We start from the raw sequence: 19,214 nt of genomic DNA on the forward strand, positions 1-19,214 counted from the left end.
TGCGATTAACAGCAAAAGTAGGCGAGAAACTGGGTTCCGCGGAACCCTTACAATTTTTTATTATGTAAAAAAGACGACCTTTTAAAATGATTACATATTTTATATTTAATAAATTGATTGATATACTTATAGGTTTTAGAATGAAATACTCACATGAGATTGTTTCTTTTTAGTTAACATTTCTAGCATCTCCATCAAGTGTAAATTGAGACTTCACGCTGTGACATTTAAGGCATTCACATCTGAGTGGAAGGTATTTATAACCTAGACATCCACCACAAAACTTACTACAGTAGTATTCTCTATAATTCCTTGATTCGACTTTCTGAACTTCAATGTAAATAAAAAATTATTTTAAATAAAGACAACAGTGGTATACTGCTGTCAAAAGTCATAAATCGATTGAGAGAAAACAAATCCGCGATATAAATTAAAACCGAGGGAAACCCATTAAAATGAGACATTTTTTATGGTTAATTATTTGATGATTAAATATGTTTCTGTTAAATATTTGTTAAAATGCATCTGAAAAACTGAAGAAAAAAATGTTTATTTCTAAACATTTAACGTTATTTCCAAAACAAACAAAAAAACAATCTTGCACACAGATAAACAAAAATTCAAGATTTTACCTCTCACCAAAACTGCCACTAAAATTATAGCTAATAAAGTTGTTGTCTTCATGTTGTTCGTTTTGAAGTTCGATGTAAACTAAATAACCAACCTGACAACATGGAATAATAAATGTATGCTATAGCATGTTATCATGGTTATAGTGTGTGATAACATTTTGTGAGGGAATTCTATGTTTGCTATACAACTTTTCATTTCAAATAACTTTACGACAATACAAAAATACAAATCAGAATGAAAATGTTTGCAATGTTTCAAAATTAACAATTTACTGTATTATTTGTAAAACATTGTTAGTCAATAATTATGTATTAAACACGCAATTGAAAGATCCTAAAACTGTACCAATATAGGACGACATGTTCAGGAATGTATAGCAAACTGTTTGGTTGACAAATATTTTTATTCGTTATTGCAAATTAATTAACTTACAATATCTGTCATTTTTTCCCTACCCAGTTTACCTCTGTTACTTATTATCATGTGTTCTGTTCATGGTTATCAAATTTTACGCAATTTGATAAGATTGAGTAATGATTAGTTTACCTTCAAGCTGTTTAAGTTTTTCATACATGTACAGTGTATGTAATGTGTGTATCCTGAAATGTCATTTTCACTGTATCCGTGATGAACTTCTTATGTAGAATGATAAATAAAAATACGACAAATTCATGATTTTTGAATAAAATAAGAAATAATATACAATATGTACTGTTTTATGAATTCATCATAAATGTATTTGATACGGACGGGTTTTAATCACGCCTACAACCATCCAGGTGTAAAATTGATACACAAATAGATAAATATGAAGAATAGTTCACGAACAGAGCTTACAAGAGATTTAAAAGAAGCAGTAAAGTTTCATTTGTAGAAAAATGTACATTTGAACATGATTGATAATGTAGTATAACTTAAAACAGGTTTCGTTGTTCAGCTTGTTGATGTTGAATAAAATTCCATTATGTTGTTTTGGGGATGGGGATGAGATTCACGTTTACTGTTGAATAATGATACTAGACTTCCATTTTCACTGTAGAGCGATTCATTACTGTTGTATATGCGATGCATTCTCACAGAAGGATATTAATTTATTTTGATCATATAAAGTCGTAATTTAGCCGACTCGCTAACAAAATGTATGAAGTCAGAAGGATTGATTATATATGCATGCTTAGTGAGTAAGAGTCTGAGGTAATATAGAGATTAATACATGGCATTTTCCATATCAGCCTGGATACCCAGGCTGATATGGAAAAGGCCATGTATTATTCGCTTTATCATATACTTCCGAAAATAGTTTTATGTAAGGCAAATAAACAAGTGCAATAACAGTCAAAAACTTTATAAAGAAGTTAAATTATGAATCAAATATACTATAAATGTCCAACAACAGCATCACTACCTCCATACATATATTTATGGTAAAATTTCCTAAATTTGTTAGCGAGTACTAAACTATCCCCACAAAAGTTCCCGTAAATTTTGACGTCGTCATAAAAAATATCTGGGTTGAGTTCAATATCGTAGCAGCTACGTAGTGCTACGTAGATTTTGACTATTGAACGTGTAGCTATAGACTAGTTGTAACATAAATATTGTTAGCAGCTACGTAGCCGCTACGTAGCTGCTACGATATTGAATTCGACCCAGATGTCACAATGGACAAGTGAACAACCGATACCGGAAACGCTGGAAGTAACTTGCACGAGAGGCACTATTGTGGGTGTTGTGCACTATGGGTTATCAGCCCGGTGGGATATTATGGCGTGTGTACTTCCGCCCATTACACATATGCAAAAGCTATCATATCAATGCTAAGTATATGATAAATATCAATAAATTCTGTAAAAGTGGCATATTGTCAATTATATTTTCTCTGATAATTTGTTTAGACCCAGATCTATATGACGGATTAAATATATCCTTTCCTATGACACGCCATCATTGTAAACATATATCTTGTAGAGCTAAGCCAATCCACGTCACCGAAAAAAGCAGTTTTCGATTTCGGTCTAAATATACAGCACATACTTATAAAACGTCATTAGAGCTATTTTCATAATGCTTGTAGTTAAAATGTGTAATTGGCTTGCTTGATTTGTTTGTATTTATGTTTGCTTAAGCATTGTAATTATAATTGAGCAAACATTTATACTAAAAAGGCATACAAGCCAACCAAACTTTTAACTACAAGTATTATGAAAATAGCTCTAATGGATTCATCTTAGATTAAAGAGCAGTCCCAAACGATATTCATTTCACGATTATGTTAGTGGTAACGTTTTCGTCTAGCACAAACAATTGCTTTACATTTGACACTTGGGTGGCTGAATAATTGATTTCTATTATGCCGTATCACATACATCTTATAAAATAAAGAAGGTTGAGCAAAAATCGAGTCGCCTTAATATATGTTAGAATTTCTCATAAATCATTGTTGCAAATAAACAAATGCGTAATTGTAAGAATACAAGGATATATTTAATACAGTTTATTGCTACATGTTTTAATGCTCTAAAAATGTTCTAAATCGCGGAGTATAAACGCCGTTTAATTGATTCCGGACGTTAATTACTGCTTCGCGAAGCAATAATGGTATAGATAGACCGTCCTAATATTTCCACCAAATATAAAAAAAGAAGATGTGGTATGATTGCTAATGAGACAATTCTCCACAAGAGACCCTGTGACACAGAAATAAATAATTATAGGTCACCGTACGGCCTTCACTAATGAGAAAAGCCCATATCGCATAGTCAGCTATAAAAGGCCCCGAAATGACAATGTAAAATATTTCAAACAAGAAAACTAATTTATGTACAAAAAATGAACGAAAAATAAACATGTAATACTTAAACAAACTACAACCACTGCATTACAGGCTCCTGACTTGGGACAGGCACATACATACAGAATGTGTCTAGGTTAATCATGCTAGCGGGATCCCAACCCTCTCCTAACCTGTGACAGTGCTGTAACAGGACAACATAAGAACGAACTATAAAAGCGTTAAATTCCTGGATGTTCTGTTCCAGTAAATTTTTGGATCTATGACACACTAGTAGCAAACTCACCAGAAGTATTTGAATACTAGTATATATGGATTATATGAACGTGTATTACCTTAATACAATGTGACGAATATCAACCTGACCTTCGTGTGAGCTTGGCCATGGACCTCAAGATCAAATGCTGAATTTTTAAGAAAATGAATTGAAATCAGGTGCTCCCGACGAGTAGGGTTTTCTAGCGGCAGTAAGTTCCGTTTCACGACAAACCAATACAGATTCAGGTCGTTTAAATCTTCAATATGAAATGTTAGAAATGTAAAATAGTTTTAGCAGTTGCAAATGCTTGCTGACAAAAAAAGTTGGGCATTTCAATAACAGCTAATTATGTTTTTGATGTTTTACTTACGAACGGTACAGAACTATGACGAAAAAATACATAAAACCGAAGAAAAAAAACATAAAACGAACGTACAGAAAAAATATCGATGCACTGTACACAATGTCCTGAATCAACCAGAAGTTGCTTATATCCGTGTATATTCAAGTTATCATCTATGACCAGCTTGCATTGCAAATATCATCAATATGAAAGTCATTTTAAGACTATTTTCAGTTGTTGCATGTCGAATTATCATATAAAACAATAATGAAAATTCACCGCACCTCCAAAAATCCACATCAGAAATGATTGCACTCACAGTGATAATTCATCGCATATATAGTTAAAATGAATTGCATGCAAGCTACAATATTATGTATTCAGCTGCTTTAATTACACTTTTTTTACTTTAATCTTGTTATTATACATTAGAAAGTTAAATAATTATTAAATTATGTTAAAACATACACTCAAATCAATTATTTCGTACTTTGAAAAAGTAAACAAACGTAGTTTTTCCGTCATCCTTTTGTTCTACAATAGACATTCTCGCATACGACAGTGAAAATGAACAAACTGGATTCGCACTTTATATACACTGCATGTAAATTGGTTTTGATCAGAACGTGTATGCATGTGTAAACTAACCAAATGATTTTCAAACTGAACACTGGGTGGGTCCATATGATTTTTATCAATGAAATTAAAGTATGAAAGGTAAGAAATGCCACTTCTTATTCATTTTCACAAAAAAATTCCACATACATAGTACATCAAAAATTTAATAGCCTAATACGGAGAAAACAAAAAAGCGAAGGCTTTTATTCCAATAATAAACATGTCATTTATCGAAGTGAAATGTCGAAATACATTTTACACACGCATACTCCAGGTTAAATTTAAACAAAAAAAAAACAACATTTTGCAGTCTCATTGGAATGTTATAGTAACAATAAATCCCAATTTAAATTAGTCAAAAAATAAAGTCAAAATATGTCCAATCTACCTATCTAGGACATCAATAGTCAATGCAATCGTTTTAAGGTCAATTTCGCCTACGTAACAAAATCGTCTAAGACAATATAATCTTTACGAAATATTTTGGAACAAACCGTTTAAGAAATCATTTACAAAGTATTTTAATTCGAATCATAATCTGAATTTCTAATTGCAATGAAAGAATTATCTGAAACAAATTGCATTCACATAACACAGGTTATGTTTATTGATGATATTGTCCAAATTTTGATATCTGTGCTATTTACATACGAGAATGGATTGGTTTTTCTTTTAACTTGTATCGATGTTTATCAATTCAGTTTCATTAAAAAACAGAAATGATTTTTAATTGTACCTACCTTTTGTGCGAAATTGAAACAATGTTTAGTCGTATCGTTTTTTTTACATAAGTCTATATTTTTCATGCTGAAAAGGAAAGACGACAATTGTTGTTTGTCCTTGCAGTATATTTAAAAGCGTAGTTTTGTTTTGTAAAAATAATTCGTGTAGTATTAGATGACTTATATCTAAATTATCGCAAACTTTTCTGTTTACTACTTGCTTTCTCGAAACCCTGATATGTATTTCTATCATCTCCACAATATCAATACCTAATGATCACCTGCGATTCTTTATTTTTCTTGCATGCGACCTATTGACTGATAACACTCCACTCCTTCTATATATTCATAAGGTTTTAAGGTGATATTTAAACTGGCTACCTAACTTCAAAATCATCTTAAAAGGAACGAAATATAGCCGGGAAGTCAATGAGACCAAATAACATTATTTACCAAATCATTTATAATTATGCAATCAAGGTATTGAACGATTAACCATTTACAATTAAAACAAAATGTTGTATAAACGTAAAAATTTTCAAGAAACATTGTTACTTACAATGTGAACTTGCAATTATTTTCTTGGATGTACTGTATATATATATGAAATTTTAAATCAAAGGATTTAATTAGCTTTGTTAAGCATAAACAAAAACGAGGGTATCATCAGCCTAACAGCTTTAAACAGCTTTTATTTGGGAGTAGTAATTCCATCTGATACTATATAGTATCGTATTTAATTTAATTCAAAAACATCATCCACAAATTGTTTCGCGATGGAAATATTTGCATAATAGATGTCACGGATAGTTATTCATATTGAAATACATTAGCGAAAAATTAATCAAGGATACCAATTTGACAATTAACTTTAATAATCAATCATAGTTTCATGGTAAGTTGTAAGTGGTCAAACACAACAAGGCATTACTCAACACTGAAATGAACAATGTTTCTTATTTAACTTTTACATAATATATATTTCAGTCAAGTATGTTAATTCTCTAACTAGGGGTATAATAGATCAGACTTTAACCAGTAGAAACAACACAAAACATGATGCACCAATATACTATTAGTAAACTCAGTTGACTACTATGATTTTCAAAAATTGAGTCACATGGTAACTTTATGTCTTTTGTTTTCTATGTTGTGTCTTCTGTACTATTATTTGTCTGTTTGTCTTTTTATTTTTAGCCATGGCGTTGTACGTTTATTTTCTATCTATGAGTATCTTTCGTCCCTCTTTTATGACATTCTCTCGAGTTAATTTATGAACATGTTTCGGTCTCTTTTTTCAATATTCACAACATCCCTGCCTGGGACAATGTGAATGTATCTTATTACCACAGCTATAAGGTTAATATTTAATCCATGGATTTTTTTTTCAAATCAAATACGCAGAAAAAGATATTGTAGTTCGGTATTAAATAAAACAATATAGATTTTTTTGTTTGCATCGTTTACATGTACATATTAATGGAAAGTAGGAAATTACATATCCTATGTTGTGGTTTTGGTTTTTTTTTCCTTTATAAGGTTACATATGACTGCAAGTATTATAGGTTTGTGTGAACATTTAAATACATTTAAACTAAAGGAAACCTCAAGTGTCCTTGTTATTATTATTTTCTTATTTAAATCAGAGATAAACATCTTAAAGAAGCTAATATGCGACAGAAAACTTCAATTTTTATATATAAAAAACATGTGCTCAAATCAACTTTTGAATAAACTCCTAGTATCTTATCAAAGGCATGAATATTTCCTAAAACAACCATTTTAAGCATTATGAACGTGGGCAGATTATTATGCAAGATTGTAACACAGTGATGACTGCTGTAACCAAATTTGAATATTTTACCTATTATGTCTGTTTTGTTCACGCATCGTTGTAAATATAACGGCATTGGATGCGACTGTCATACAAGTGAAAGATTTAGCGCTTTAAAACCCGGTTGAATCCACAATTTTCTACATTTGAAAATACCTGTACCAAGTCAGGAATATAACAGTTGCTGTCCATTCGTTTGATGTGTTTTATCATTTGATTTTGCCATTTGATTATGGACTTTCCGTTTTGAATTTTCCTCGGAGTTCAGTTTTTTTGTGATTTTACTTTTTTCTCATATATTTTGTAGTTTTAAAAAATATTTTTAAGAAATGAATTAAAAGTAAAAACGATATGATTGTTTAGCCTGTTTTAACAGAAAAATTTGAAAATAGTAACACTTTTCTAGGGCCAAAGATTCAGTAACTAAATTCAAAGCACAAAAATTAATAAACGAAGATGCTGGTTATACGTCAGAAGAAAACTACACAATGACATCGAAAGACATATATGGTCAAGAGGTCAACATTCAGGTTTTAACGATGTAGACACATCCTTGTGCTAAGCTTTTTATCGGTTAGAGTCTTAGTTGAAAATAAATTTAACAGTGGTTATCAAAGATCTGTTATCACTCGAAATTTCAAAAAAAAAAATATCATTTATAGTAACTAGGGGCAGGGCTGTCAACTTGGTAAAGATTTATAAATCGAGTACTCATTGGATTAGTATAGCTCGCTAGAAAAAAACCATCTATGTCTTGTGAATTAGTACTATTTGGCGAAATCCCTTTTCTCATCTTAGCAAAAGTAAACTTTCCAGAACGGTTTGTATATCATTTGCTTGTGTTAATGGACTCTAAATTGGATAGTATCAATATGAATTGTGCAATTAGGAATTATTTTTAAAAGTGATGAACAAACATACACGTATCAGTTTAAAAATTTTGAAATGTGTCACAAAAGTGAAACTTTAAAAAACAAAGTGTTCATGTTATTCGTATTTTATATAAAATCCCAAATAGTAAGAAAAAAAAAACAATTATGATATTCGATTACTTTAAATAGTTATCAAAGGTACCAGGATTATAATCTAATACGCCATACGCGCGTTTTGTCTACAAAAGACTCGTCAGTGACGCTCAGATCAAAATAGTTATAAAGCCAAACAAGAACAAAGTTGAAGAGCATTGAGGACCAAAAATCCAAAAAGTTGTGCCAAATACGGCTAAGGTAATCTATTCCTGGGATAAGAAAATCCTTCAAGTTAGTTTAAACAGTTAAAAACAGTTAACCGGGTGTTACCTTTCCACGTCAGTTTTAATCTAGCGTCGTACTACAGTACATGATATATAAGGCATGGAGATGTTATTGTTACAGGTCAGATAAATTATCTATAGTAAAGGATCCTACAAATCAATGTAAGATAAAGTCACAGAAAATAATTATATGTATAAGTACGTCTGAGCCAGTGACAACTCTACAACAGATTTATCCATCGGATCACCAGCAGTGATGGTGATACATGGCTGTGTACATTATGTATATACAACTCGTCTAAACATCATCCCAACAATGTTAGATCTGTAAATTTGCGAAATTTGTTCTTCCCTCGCCGGAATTCGAACCCATGCTACTCAGATATCGTGACATCAAATCGCCTTCACTGTAGCCATCCCGCTAGACCACACGACCACCTGGGCTTCATATATGTATACATCAAATCCCGGCTAGAGAAAACAAAAACTTTTCTTCTGCAAAAATCTGACGAGGAAAGGTAACACTCGGCCAACGAAAGCTTGATTTTTGATGAGCCTATAAGTGGTGGATTACCACTGTGGAATAGCGCGCCGGCATAGTGCAAGGCAAAATGATGCCACGATATCTCAGTAGTAGAAATTCGAATCCCGGCCTGGATAAGTGAAGAACAAAAACAAACTGCTTCCACAAATTTACAGATCTAACATTGTTGGGCTGTTATTTAGACGAATTATATATAGAATGTGTTGGCATCACTATATCTGTACCGATGAATAAAATCTGTGGTAGAGGGGTCACCAATTCAGACGTATTTAAAATATAATTATTTCTGTGACTGCATCCTACATTCATTTGTAGGATCCTCTGCGATAGATAATTCAGCTCATCTGTAAAAATTCCATATTCATGTCTTATATATAGCATGTACCATGTTATGACGCTAGTGGCCTTGTGCGTTGGGCATAGCGCAAGGCGATTTGGTGCCACGATTTCTCGGTAGCATCGAAACCCAAAACAAAAGAATTGCGGAATATCAGAACTTACATTGTTGGGCTGATATTTTGACTATTTACATATTTAATATTAGGTCTAGAGATGACTCGATCTTTTAGTTTTTGATTCAACTTTTTATCTCAGTTTAAGATCGTTGGGTTTGAGAGAGTCAATGTACTTACTTTTTTATGCTTTACAGCTGTTTGAATTGTAGTGTTTTTGTGTATTCTGGAATTTGATGCGACTGTCGTACAAGTGAGAGGTATAGCGCTATGAAACCATAACATATACATAAGACAATTTCTGTAACAGGTAAGGAATATGACGGTTGTTATCCATTCGTTTGATGTGTTTTAGCTTTTGATTTTGCCATTTGATTTAAAGTACTCTCCGGTTTGAATTTTCCTCGGAGTTTGTGATTTTACTTTTTTCGTCAACCAATTTTTGATTTTTTCTGATTGGTTTTTTATCATTGTTTTTATGAAGCTTGGTGTAATATTCGTTGTTATTTAACTGTTGATGAAAATAATCTCTATTTTGAAGTTGAATACTACAAACAAATGAAAGGAACTGCCATGGGAACAAACGTTGCACCTACCTACTCCACTTTTTTTTTTTATAGTTATCGCTTACTAAGAAAAAATATTATACGAAAAGTTGGCCAGATATTTGGACAGCGGAATTCAAAATTTATGTTAATGCACAGTGGAAAAGATTTCTAGACGATTGTTTCTTTTTTGAAATAAATCAACAGACTACTTAGAAAAATTCCGCAAAATTCTTAACTCAGTAGTCAATAAAATGAAATGGTTTAGTATTTAAACTTGTCAACGGTAGTCGGGTTTCCTGGTCATATACCCCACTTTAAACCATACATTTGTTGGTAGAATTTGTTTTAAAGATATGCAAACAACACAATGCAGTTTGTAAAAACAAATGATTTTATTTGAATATTGTCCTTAAGAATTTAACATTTATGTTTCTAAAGATGTTTATTTTTTAAAATATATTTTAATAATTTAGGAGTTTGACTCATCTGCATTAAGTACAAGTAGGGACTTCCCTTTAAGCACCGACTCTTGGTGCTTTCTGCAGATAAGTCATATTAAATATCCTCTATTAAATATACTTGTTATTTGCAGTATACCACATAGTCAAATGTGCGAGTGCTTAATTGTTGTTTTTTTTTTTTTTTTGTATTTTTTTATATTGAGATTTCTCCGCACAAACTACTAATGCCTCATGTTTGTTTTTTCAAAGTGAAAATACACTTACCGGTTGCACTTGAGTCAAGGTCAACATAGTATTCATTGAATAATAATACATTGCTACTATTTTGTTGAGTGTATTTTCTGTGGTATATTATTTTATTTTATTATTTTTATATTAAACACTTGTTACATATCTTTTATTGTTGTGTATTGCATATGTTATTGTTTATAATAATATTGTCTGTATGCTATATGCCCTCCTGGGGCCCTAATTTGGTAAATAAAAAAATATTCTATTCTATATGATTTTATAGAATTTATTATATTCATCGTCTTTAAATTCTAGTTATTATGTATAGTCCCTGATATTTTTTCTAGCGATTATACATTTTCCCGAAAATTTCAGGGATTCTACATAATCTCTTATTATACACATTTACTGTCCAGGCGCGGATCCAGAGGGGGTTCCGGGGGTTGGAACCCCCCCTTTTTTTTTTTGGACGATCAATGCATTTAAATGGGGACATGTAATTGGACCCCCCCCCCCCCTTTGTCCTGGGTTAGGAACCCCCCTTTTTAAAATGACTGGATCCGCCCCTGCTGTCACATATATATGGTATACAAGCATCACTACTGACACGCAAAGTTTTACAATTTAGAGAAAAATGTTGCACATTTCTGATTTTGTATTGATATTTCGGTATGTTTCAGACCATATGCGTATTTGAACCATACGCGTATGGTCCGGACCGTATGCATTTACTCGTACGGTCCGACCCGCCATGCACGTACGGTCGGACTATATGAGTACATTCATACGGTCTTGAACGAACTGAACCATATATGTACTTATTTGAACCAAATGGGTTAATTTTAGACAACCATTTATCCAAAATCATACAGAATTTTCAAATTAAAAATATTAAAATTACATGAATAAAATTAAATATATCATGAACCCTATCTGATATCCGGAAAGATCATATCAACAACTGGTATTATTAGAGTAACATGAGTAACAAAGCTACCTTAATCAGTATTTGCATTAGTTTTTGACACGTTTTGTTATATTTTCGACGGATTTTTTTCTACAATTTTTGTCCAATATCATTTGACAGTTTTGTTGTAAAGTTTCTAAATATTCTAAAATCTTTTCTGCCAACACTATGTTTACCTCGGTCCGATGACTTCAATTACACTGAGCTTTCTTTCTTTCTTACTTATGTATAAGCTTCCTATCTTGGGAACATCCCTAAATGGGTAATAGGGAATATTTACATAAATGGGTAATAACGCAGATTTTTTTTTTAGCTTTTAAAAGTAAATTAAGATATGGGTTAAATTAAAAACAAAAATAAAGTGGTCCAGTAGACGTGCTCTGTGAGATAGTGATAATCAAGATAAAAAAAAATAAAACACAATTTATAGCAATGGAGACATATTCAGAGGGGATTAGAATATATACATGTTTGGAAACTTGAATGTGAATCATATGTATTACTGACCGTATGCGTATTTTGAAAAAGTACAGCTTTCTGTTTTGGTTGTGATAAAAAAAAAGTATATAAAACTTAAGACTATTGATTGTAGGGTGACCAAGATTATGTTCATTTCCAGATTATTCGCGGCAGTTATGTTTTTATTTTGCGTTTTCAATGAGAACGTTAAGCCCCAGTCACACTTTCACGTTTCAAGAGCTACGTTTTACGTTTTGAAAGCGTATCGAGACAGGAATATACGTAACGGAGCGTACCGATATATATCTTGAAAATAAAAAAGAAACTATATCTTGAAAACAGAGACATATAATACATTGTATTATATGTCTCTGTTGAAAATAAGTGTTTACTTTTCTTTAACATAATCAAAAAATATTTCAATTAATTTATATTTCACCTATTCAATGTAACATAGTATACATGCCATACATGGTGAATGATTTTACATCACAGGTAAAAATCGACTTAGAAGATAAAAGACTTTGACAGATAGGCTAAAAAAAAACGGAATAATTTCATCATAGTCCGTCTAAGGTTTATTTTAGTTTGACAAACTGGTACCAAATCCATCATTATCTGTTTTGGAACCAGGAGAAGGACTAAATCTTTTTTTGCAATAATAACAAGAGTATATCATTTGTCTAAATATCGATACTTATAACTTAGCGTTCTTTTCTTATACAGTAGATAAAGGTATAACGCTGAGCCTTTCTTTATATCTTCTGCTGACCGAAATTTTTAGTTAAAAGACAGTTTGCAGGTTGCTGTTGATGACCTCTGACGAACCTCCAAATAATATTTATTTTGAATAGGTAAAAACACAAAAGTACTGAACTCCGAGGAAAATTCAAAAAGGAAAATCCAAAATCAAAAGTCCAAACACATCAAACGAATGGATAACAACTGTCATATTCCTGACTTGGTACAGTCATTTTCTAATGTAGAAAATGGTGGATTGAACCTGGTTTTATAGCTAGCTAAACCTCTCACTTGTATGACAGTCGCATCAAATTCCATTACATTGTCAACGATGCATGAACAAAACAAACATACTTAAAGAGTAAAAATGTCAAAAATAGGGGTACAGCAGTCAATATTGTGTTATCATCTTAATATCACTATAAAAACAACAAATGTAACGAAGAAGCACAAAAATAAGAGCAGATGTAATTGAGCAATATAAAGTTGAATACATCAGTTCTGCCAATTAAAAACTTTCATTACACTATGAGTAATAACGAAAACGTGTTGAAACATGTTGAAATCGAACTTAAGTTTACTCAACTTTGGCACTTGGGCCTTTTATTCATGTAGCTACTATTACTATAAACGTATTTACACTTTTGGTATTAAGCTGTATCTTGCCTCCGAATGACCTTAGATCGACTCCGAATCACCTTTTGACGTCAAGCAACAATCAATTTTAAATTGTGACGTCAAATACAGTGTTTTCCATAAGAACCGGCCGCCGGCCAAGTTGACCGTTTCAAACAGTTATTTGGCCGGTTCAATCGTCATCAGTCAAAAAAAAATTAGGTGCATATTTTACTTATACGACTATTCTATACGTCGTAACTTTATTATTATCTAGAGGTTTTATTTACGTTTGAGAGTTCCGGTTTGTATTTCTATCGGAACACATTATGCACATGGCCGTTATCCATCGAAAGAGACTTATTAGAAAAATCCCGAGAGATATTGAGTATATAATATGCAAGTCATGCAATGTCAAGGTCGTTAAAAACTTTCATTTGTTGAACTGTTGACGATGAAACGTTCCATCACAGATTTTTTCCCCGCTAAGCGACACAAAGGTGTGGATTTTTATGATAAAACAATTTATAACGTTTGCATGCATTATTTTTCAATTTGTTCTGTTGTGTTTTATTAATAGTCGCGAATGAATCGATGACATAATTGTCAATTTGGTTCAAAAACACTACGCTGGATAGAAGATTTGACAGCTAGTCAATATTCCCCGATCGGGAGACAGCCTCCAGATCTAGAGATGTCTCTAAATTGGGAGAACTGGAATACATTATTTGTCTCCTGATTTGATATGACCCAACAGGCCTGAATACTTCAAGCAAATACGGAAATTTTCCTATGATAAAGGAATATTTACAAATCAAATTTGCTGTCAGACAGAATTAAAAATATAATTTAATTTTGAAAAATTAAGTCACACTTAACAAGAATACATGTAATCATGTTACTAAGACTTAGTAGTTAGAAAACATCAATTGAGGGGCATTAAATATAGATGTAAAATTAAAACCCTAATTTTGAAATAAAGCAAAACTATAAATATTACTTCTTGTGATCATTAACATTTGGCTTCATACTTTTTTTAAATATTTTTTATCCTTTTTTATGGTAATTTTCATTACGAATTCTTGCCAATAGCGCCAATACTACATGTATCTTTGGAACCATTTCAATGCACTCAAAAACAATGTGTGATAGGAAGAGATGAAAAGTGTGACTTAATTTCAGATCCAATTTTGTTTGTTTTAGTTATGCATGGATGACTTGAAAAAGTTTTTTGTTTCAACAGCATGTTTAGTTTTGGATTTGACCTTAAATATATTACAAAATTATTTCAAAACAAAAGCTTAAAAGACATGATTATATAGAATAAAGTGTGCATCATATCTATAATTAAAATTTCTAATAAATAAAATTGCTGTATCCAATACAGAATTTGAACAGTATGCTCAATTTTGTCAACGATTAAGTTATAGCAGTATTCAAACTATTAAAATTGTGCAGACAAAATTTTTTAGAAAAAAAGTTCTGCTGGTAGTATGTCAATTTGACAAGCATAAAATATTGTCTTAAAATTCACCAGATGCCAGGATTTTGAATCTAGATTTCAAATTTTTTTTAGGCCAAAATGAATGGAAAACCCTGCAAATATTTTATATACTAATTATGATGTCAAAGTTTACGGGAACCTGTGTGATTTTACGTAATGGCGGACAAATTTGCATACAAGTGTAAATACGTCTATTAGGTATGAATTTTTCTCATTGTTGAAATTCTGCAAAGATGATGTCTTGGTCATTTCGATTCATTTGATCACTGGAGTCTGGTGGATAATTGTCAGACTTGTCTCACTATCAATAATACCTCATCTCCTTCATGTCCTGGAATCCCTGGGTCCATTCTATTTTATTTTGTTGTCTTGTTGTATACTAGTCCAGATAATCATGCGGTCTGCTGTGGGCATGGTGGGTATTTTTCTATTTTGACTTTTTTTAATCCCACATTATCGCAGGAAGGCGTCCCAGAAAAAAATTAAAATAGCCTTGCCAGACGTCATAATTATTTGGACTAGTTGTATACAATACATTATTTGAATAGAGTATATAAAAAAAATGAAAATTCCCACACCTGGAGGTGTCCTTCAGCTGGCTCCTAAACAAAAATATATACTAGTTCAGTGATAATGAACGCCATACTCAACTCCAAATTGTACACAAGAAACTAAAATTAAAAATAATACAAGACTAACAAAGGCCAGAGGTTCCTGACTTGGGACAGGCGCAAAAAGGCATTGAAGCTACCAGACAATTATTTTCTGTTGATTTGCACTTCATTCAAAGGTACCAATAATTTTACCAAGCTGTCCACACCTGTTACCCAGTTTGTGCTATCCAAAAATCCTGTGGAGAACACTGATTCACACTCTTGACACTGGAAGCTGGTATTGTTGAGTTGGTAAGGTTGTGACGTTGTTGCATTCTTATATTTTTTGGCACATATTGAGTCAAACCCTTCATCTGATAACTCTGTTGCCCTTGGATCTTCATCTCTTGAAGGAAAGCAGGACAAAATTAATCACCCCACTGGCAAAACGCCCCACACCAAATCACCCCACTTTTAAAAAAATTGCCCAAAACTGGTTTACCAACTCCCCCCACTTTTTTGAAAAATCGCCTCGCTTGTAAAAAAGGTTAAATCCCATAAATATTTCCCCTGTCAACTCTCCCCACTTATTGAAAAAAGGTAAAACCTACTTCAATATATAATTTTCAGGTCTACCAACTAGCTCCACTTAAATGAAAACTAATCTACACAGAATACAAAAAAAAAACCCGGATATTTGTTCAATCAATTTTTTTGAAATTAAATGATGTTTAACATTCTTAATACATTGTAATACATAATTGCAAATACTTTTTCGTATCATCAGAGACATATGTGTATATGTACAAAAGGTAAGCCAAAAAGGTGTCCCATGAAATTGTGTCTTGGGTTATCTGTTCATCTGTGAAATTTCGTTCACTGGACAGAATATCACATTTTCATAGGTATTGAAGTGGCACAGGGACAAAGATATACAACGGGATTGCATCTTTTTTCAAAAGTGGGGCGAGTTTGCACTAATAAATTCATCATGGTTTATCTCTTTGTCATGAGTGGGGCGAGTTGGCAGACCTTATTTCAGTGCGATTTTAACCCTTTTCATAAAGTGAATTGCAATGGGATTTGACCCTTTTTCATAAGTGGGGCAAGTTGGTAAACAAGAGTGGAGCAATTTTTTACAAAGTGGGGCGAGTTTGTGAAAACGTGGGTGGATTAGGTGTGGGTGGATTTGTCATGGATTCCCCTCGAAGCTCTCTTAAGCTGTTGGGGAGAAATGACTTAAATTCTCAAGTGTTGTTACCTAACCAGGAGACAGAAATTTGTTAATTTGCTAGACAAGTCTAGGTGTAGAGGTTGTAATGAGAGTTTTTTAATAGCCATTAATGTATTATGGAATTTCAGTGGGCTACAATGTATCAGAAAGGTGTGTTATCAAACTAACTTAAGGTAAAAAGAAAAAAAAGTAAACTGTCATGAACACTTGGTGCAGAAGTTTTGTTCAATTTGTTTTGTACAGTTGATATGTCAGAGTTAACCTTAGCATAATTACCTGATTATATATAACATGTATAATGTAATATCATTCAAATACATATATATGTGACTTTTGTTTAATATTTAACCTAATCATTTATGTCAGGAGTTTACATTTATATTTTCATATTATTTATGTCAAGGTTATGTTTTGAATGTACAAAAATAGTATGAATGGTTATTTATTTTTCAGTCTGCTGTTTTCCTTAAAATAAGGTACCACATTATTGTATCATGACAACAAGGCCAGCAGGAAATGAATTGTGAGTATTTACTCTGAATTATCTTAACCAGTAGTTTCTTTCCAAATTCTGCCAGATCAAATTTGTGCAAAATGGCATGAGTTTGAGGTTAAGGTGGTGCCAAACACCCTTAGTAATATTAAGTTGTCTCATTTTAATAAATTTAATAAAATTTGGGCAAAATATTTACTTTGACTCTGACAAAAATATAAAAAATTTACAAAAACATTTATTTGAACTTTTTAAGTACGGTTTGGAGTATCCACATGTGTGCTGAAAATTTTTATATTTTAATTGGATGATAAAAAAAATGTACATACACTTTCTGAAACCGATGACCTTTTGCTTTATTCTTGTTCATTTTGTTAAAACATCTAGGATCAACCTTGTAAAATTTGTGTTAATAAATAAGAAAAGTCTTGTATGCGTATCCAGCAAGTTTTGAGAAAAAAATTTCATGCAGACAACAAATATAAGGGGTCCTACTAAAGTGCGCCCGGAGAAGAAAATATAGCGCCCGGGGAACAGAAAAAGCACCCGGGGAAAATATATTTATATTTTATTGGCATGAGACACCTTTGTTAAGTTAAGAAAATTGATTTTTATTTTTATTTTAGACAAGTAATTTGCCAATTCAGATAGTATATACGTTTGTAATAAAGCACAAAAACAAGTATGAATATTTCAATTTTAACAATAATATATGAATACTATTTCGAAAGACTGATAACAATGGATCACAGTTTATGCGGAAGATTTATAACATGTAAGACATCAAAAGACATGTTTTTCAAAAACGATATGTACCGTAGTTAAAACAAGGGGGTAAAAAGCAGAAGTTTGGTTTAAATTTAAGTCTAAGCATTAAAACCCTGATAACCATAGCCATTGAAACAGTTTTATTTTATAAAGAGATATAATAAATCTATGTCACATCTGTATAAAAAAGTGTTCACCATGCAGTTGCGAAAATATATGACCTCAGGCACCGATTATTTTTAGTAACAAAATATACATTTTGATCGAGGACAATGTCTTTCATGTCGGGCGGGCGGTCGGTCGGGCGGGCGGGCGGGAATCAAATGTTGTCCGTGCATTAACTCATGAACCGTTCAACCAAAGCTTTTAAAATTTTAATATGTTGTTACTGACAACTAAATGAAGGTCAAATTTAATAATGGCGATTTTGACTTTTACCGTTCAGGAGTTATGGTTCTTGAAAGATTGAAAAATGGAGTTTCCAGTCGTGTCCCTGCATTTACGCATGAACTGTTCTTCCTAAGCTTTCCAAATTTTAATATGTTGTTACTGATGACAAAATGGAGATCAAGTCCAATAATGGCGATTTTGACTTTTACCGTTCAGGAGTTATGGTTCTTGAAAGATTGAAAAATGGAGTTTCCAGTCGTGTCCGTGCATTTACGCATGAACTGTTCTACCTAAGCTTCCCAAATTTTAATATGTTGTTACTGATGACAAAATGGAGGTCAAGTTTAATAATGACGATTTTGACTTTTACCGTTCAGGAGTTATGGTTCTTGAAAGATTGAAAAATGGTGTTTCCAGTCGTGTTCGTTCATTTACGCATGAACTGTTTTACCAAAGCTTCCCAAATTTTAATATGTTGTTACTGATGACAAAATAGAGGTCAAGTTCAATAATGACGATTTTGACTTTTACCGTTCAGGAGTTATGGTTCTTGAAAGATTGAAAAATGGTGTTTCCAGTCGTGTCCGTGCATTTTCTCATGAACCATTCAACCAAAGCTTTTGAAATTTTTATATGTTGTTACTGATGGCAAATTAGAGGTCAAGTTCAATAATGACGATTTTGACTTTTACAGTTCAGGAGTTATGGTTCTTGAAAGATTGTGAAATGGCGTTTCCATTCACGTTGTTGCATTTACTCATG

At 32.1% G+C, this 19,214-nt stretch overlaps 1 protein-coding gene across 2 annotated transcripts in view; it reads left to right on the top strand.

Annotated features, from left to right (window-relative positions):
• The first annotated feature begins 12,723 nt into the window (after positions 1–12,723).
• LOC139491132 (mitochondrial glutamate carrier 1-like) overlaps positions 12,724–19,214 on the top strand; it is a 28,755-nt gene continuing 22,264 nt past the window's right edge. Inside the window, exons 1-2 of one of the 2 annotated variants that reach the window (XM_071278543.1) lie at positions 12,724–12,849; positions 17,255–17,324. In XM_071278543.1, the coding sequence (XP_071134644.1) occupies positions 17,296–17,324 (29 nt within the window). In that variant the 5' untranslated portion in view covers positions 12,724–12,849; positions 17,255–17,295. The remainder of the gene's footprint in view (positions 12,850–17,254; positions 17,325–19,214) is intronic. The other variant, XM_071278544.1, reaches the window with a different exon arrangement.

Source organism: Mytilus edulis, chromosome 10 (assembly GCF_963676685.1).
Source record: "Mytilus edulis chromosome 10, xbMytEdul2.2, whole genome shotgun sequence".
Classification (NCBI taxonomy): domain Eukaryota; kingdom Metazoa; phylum Mollusca; class Bivalvia; order Mytilida; family Mytilidae; genus Mytilus; species Mytilus edulis.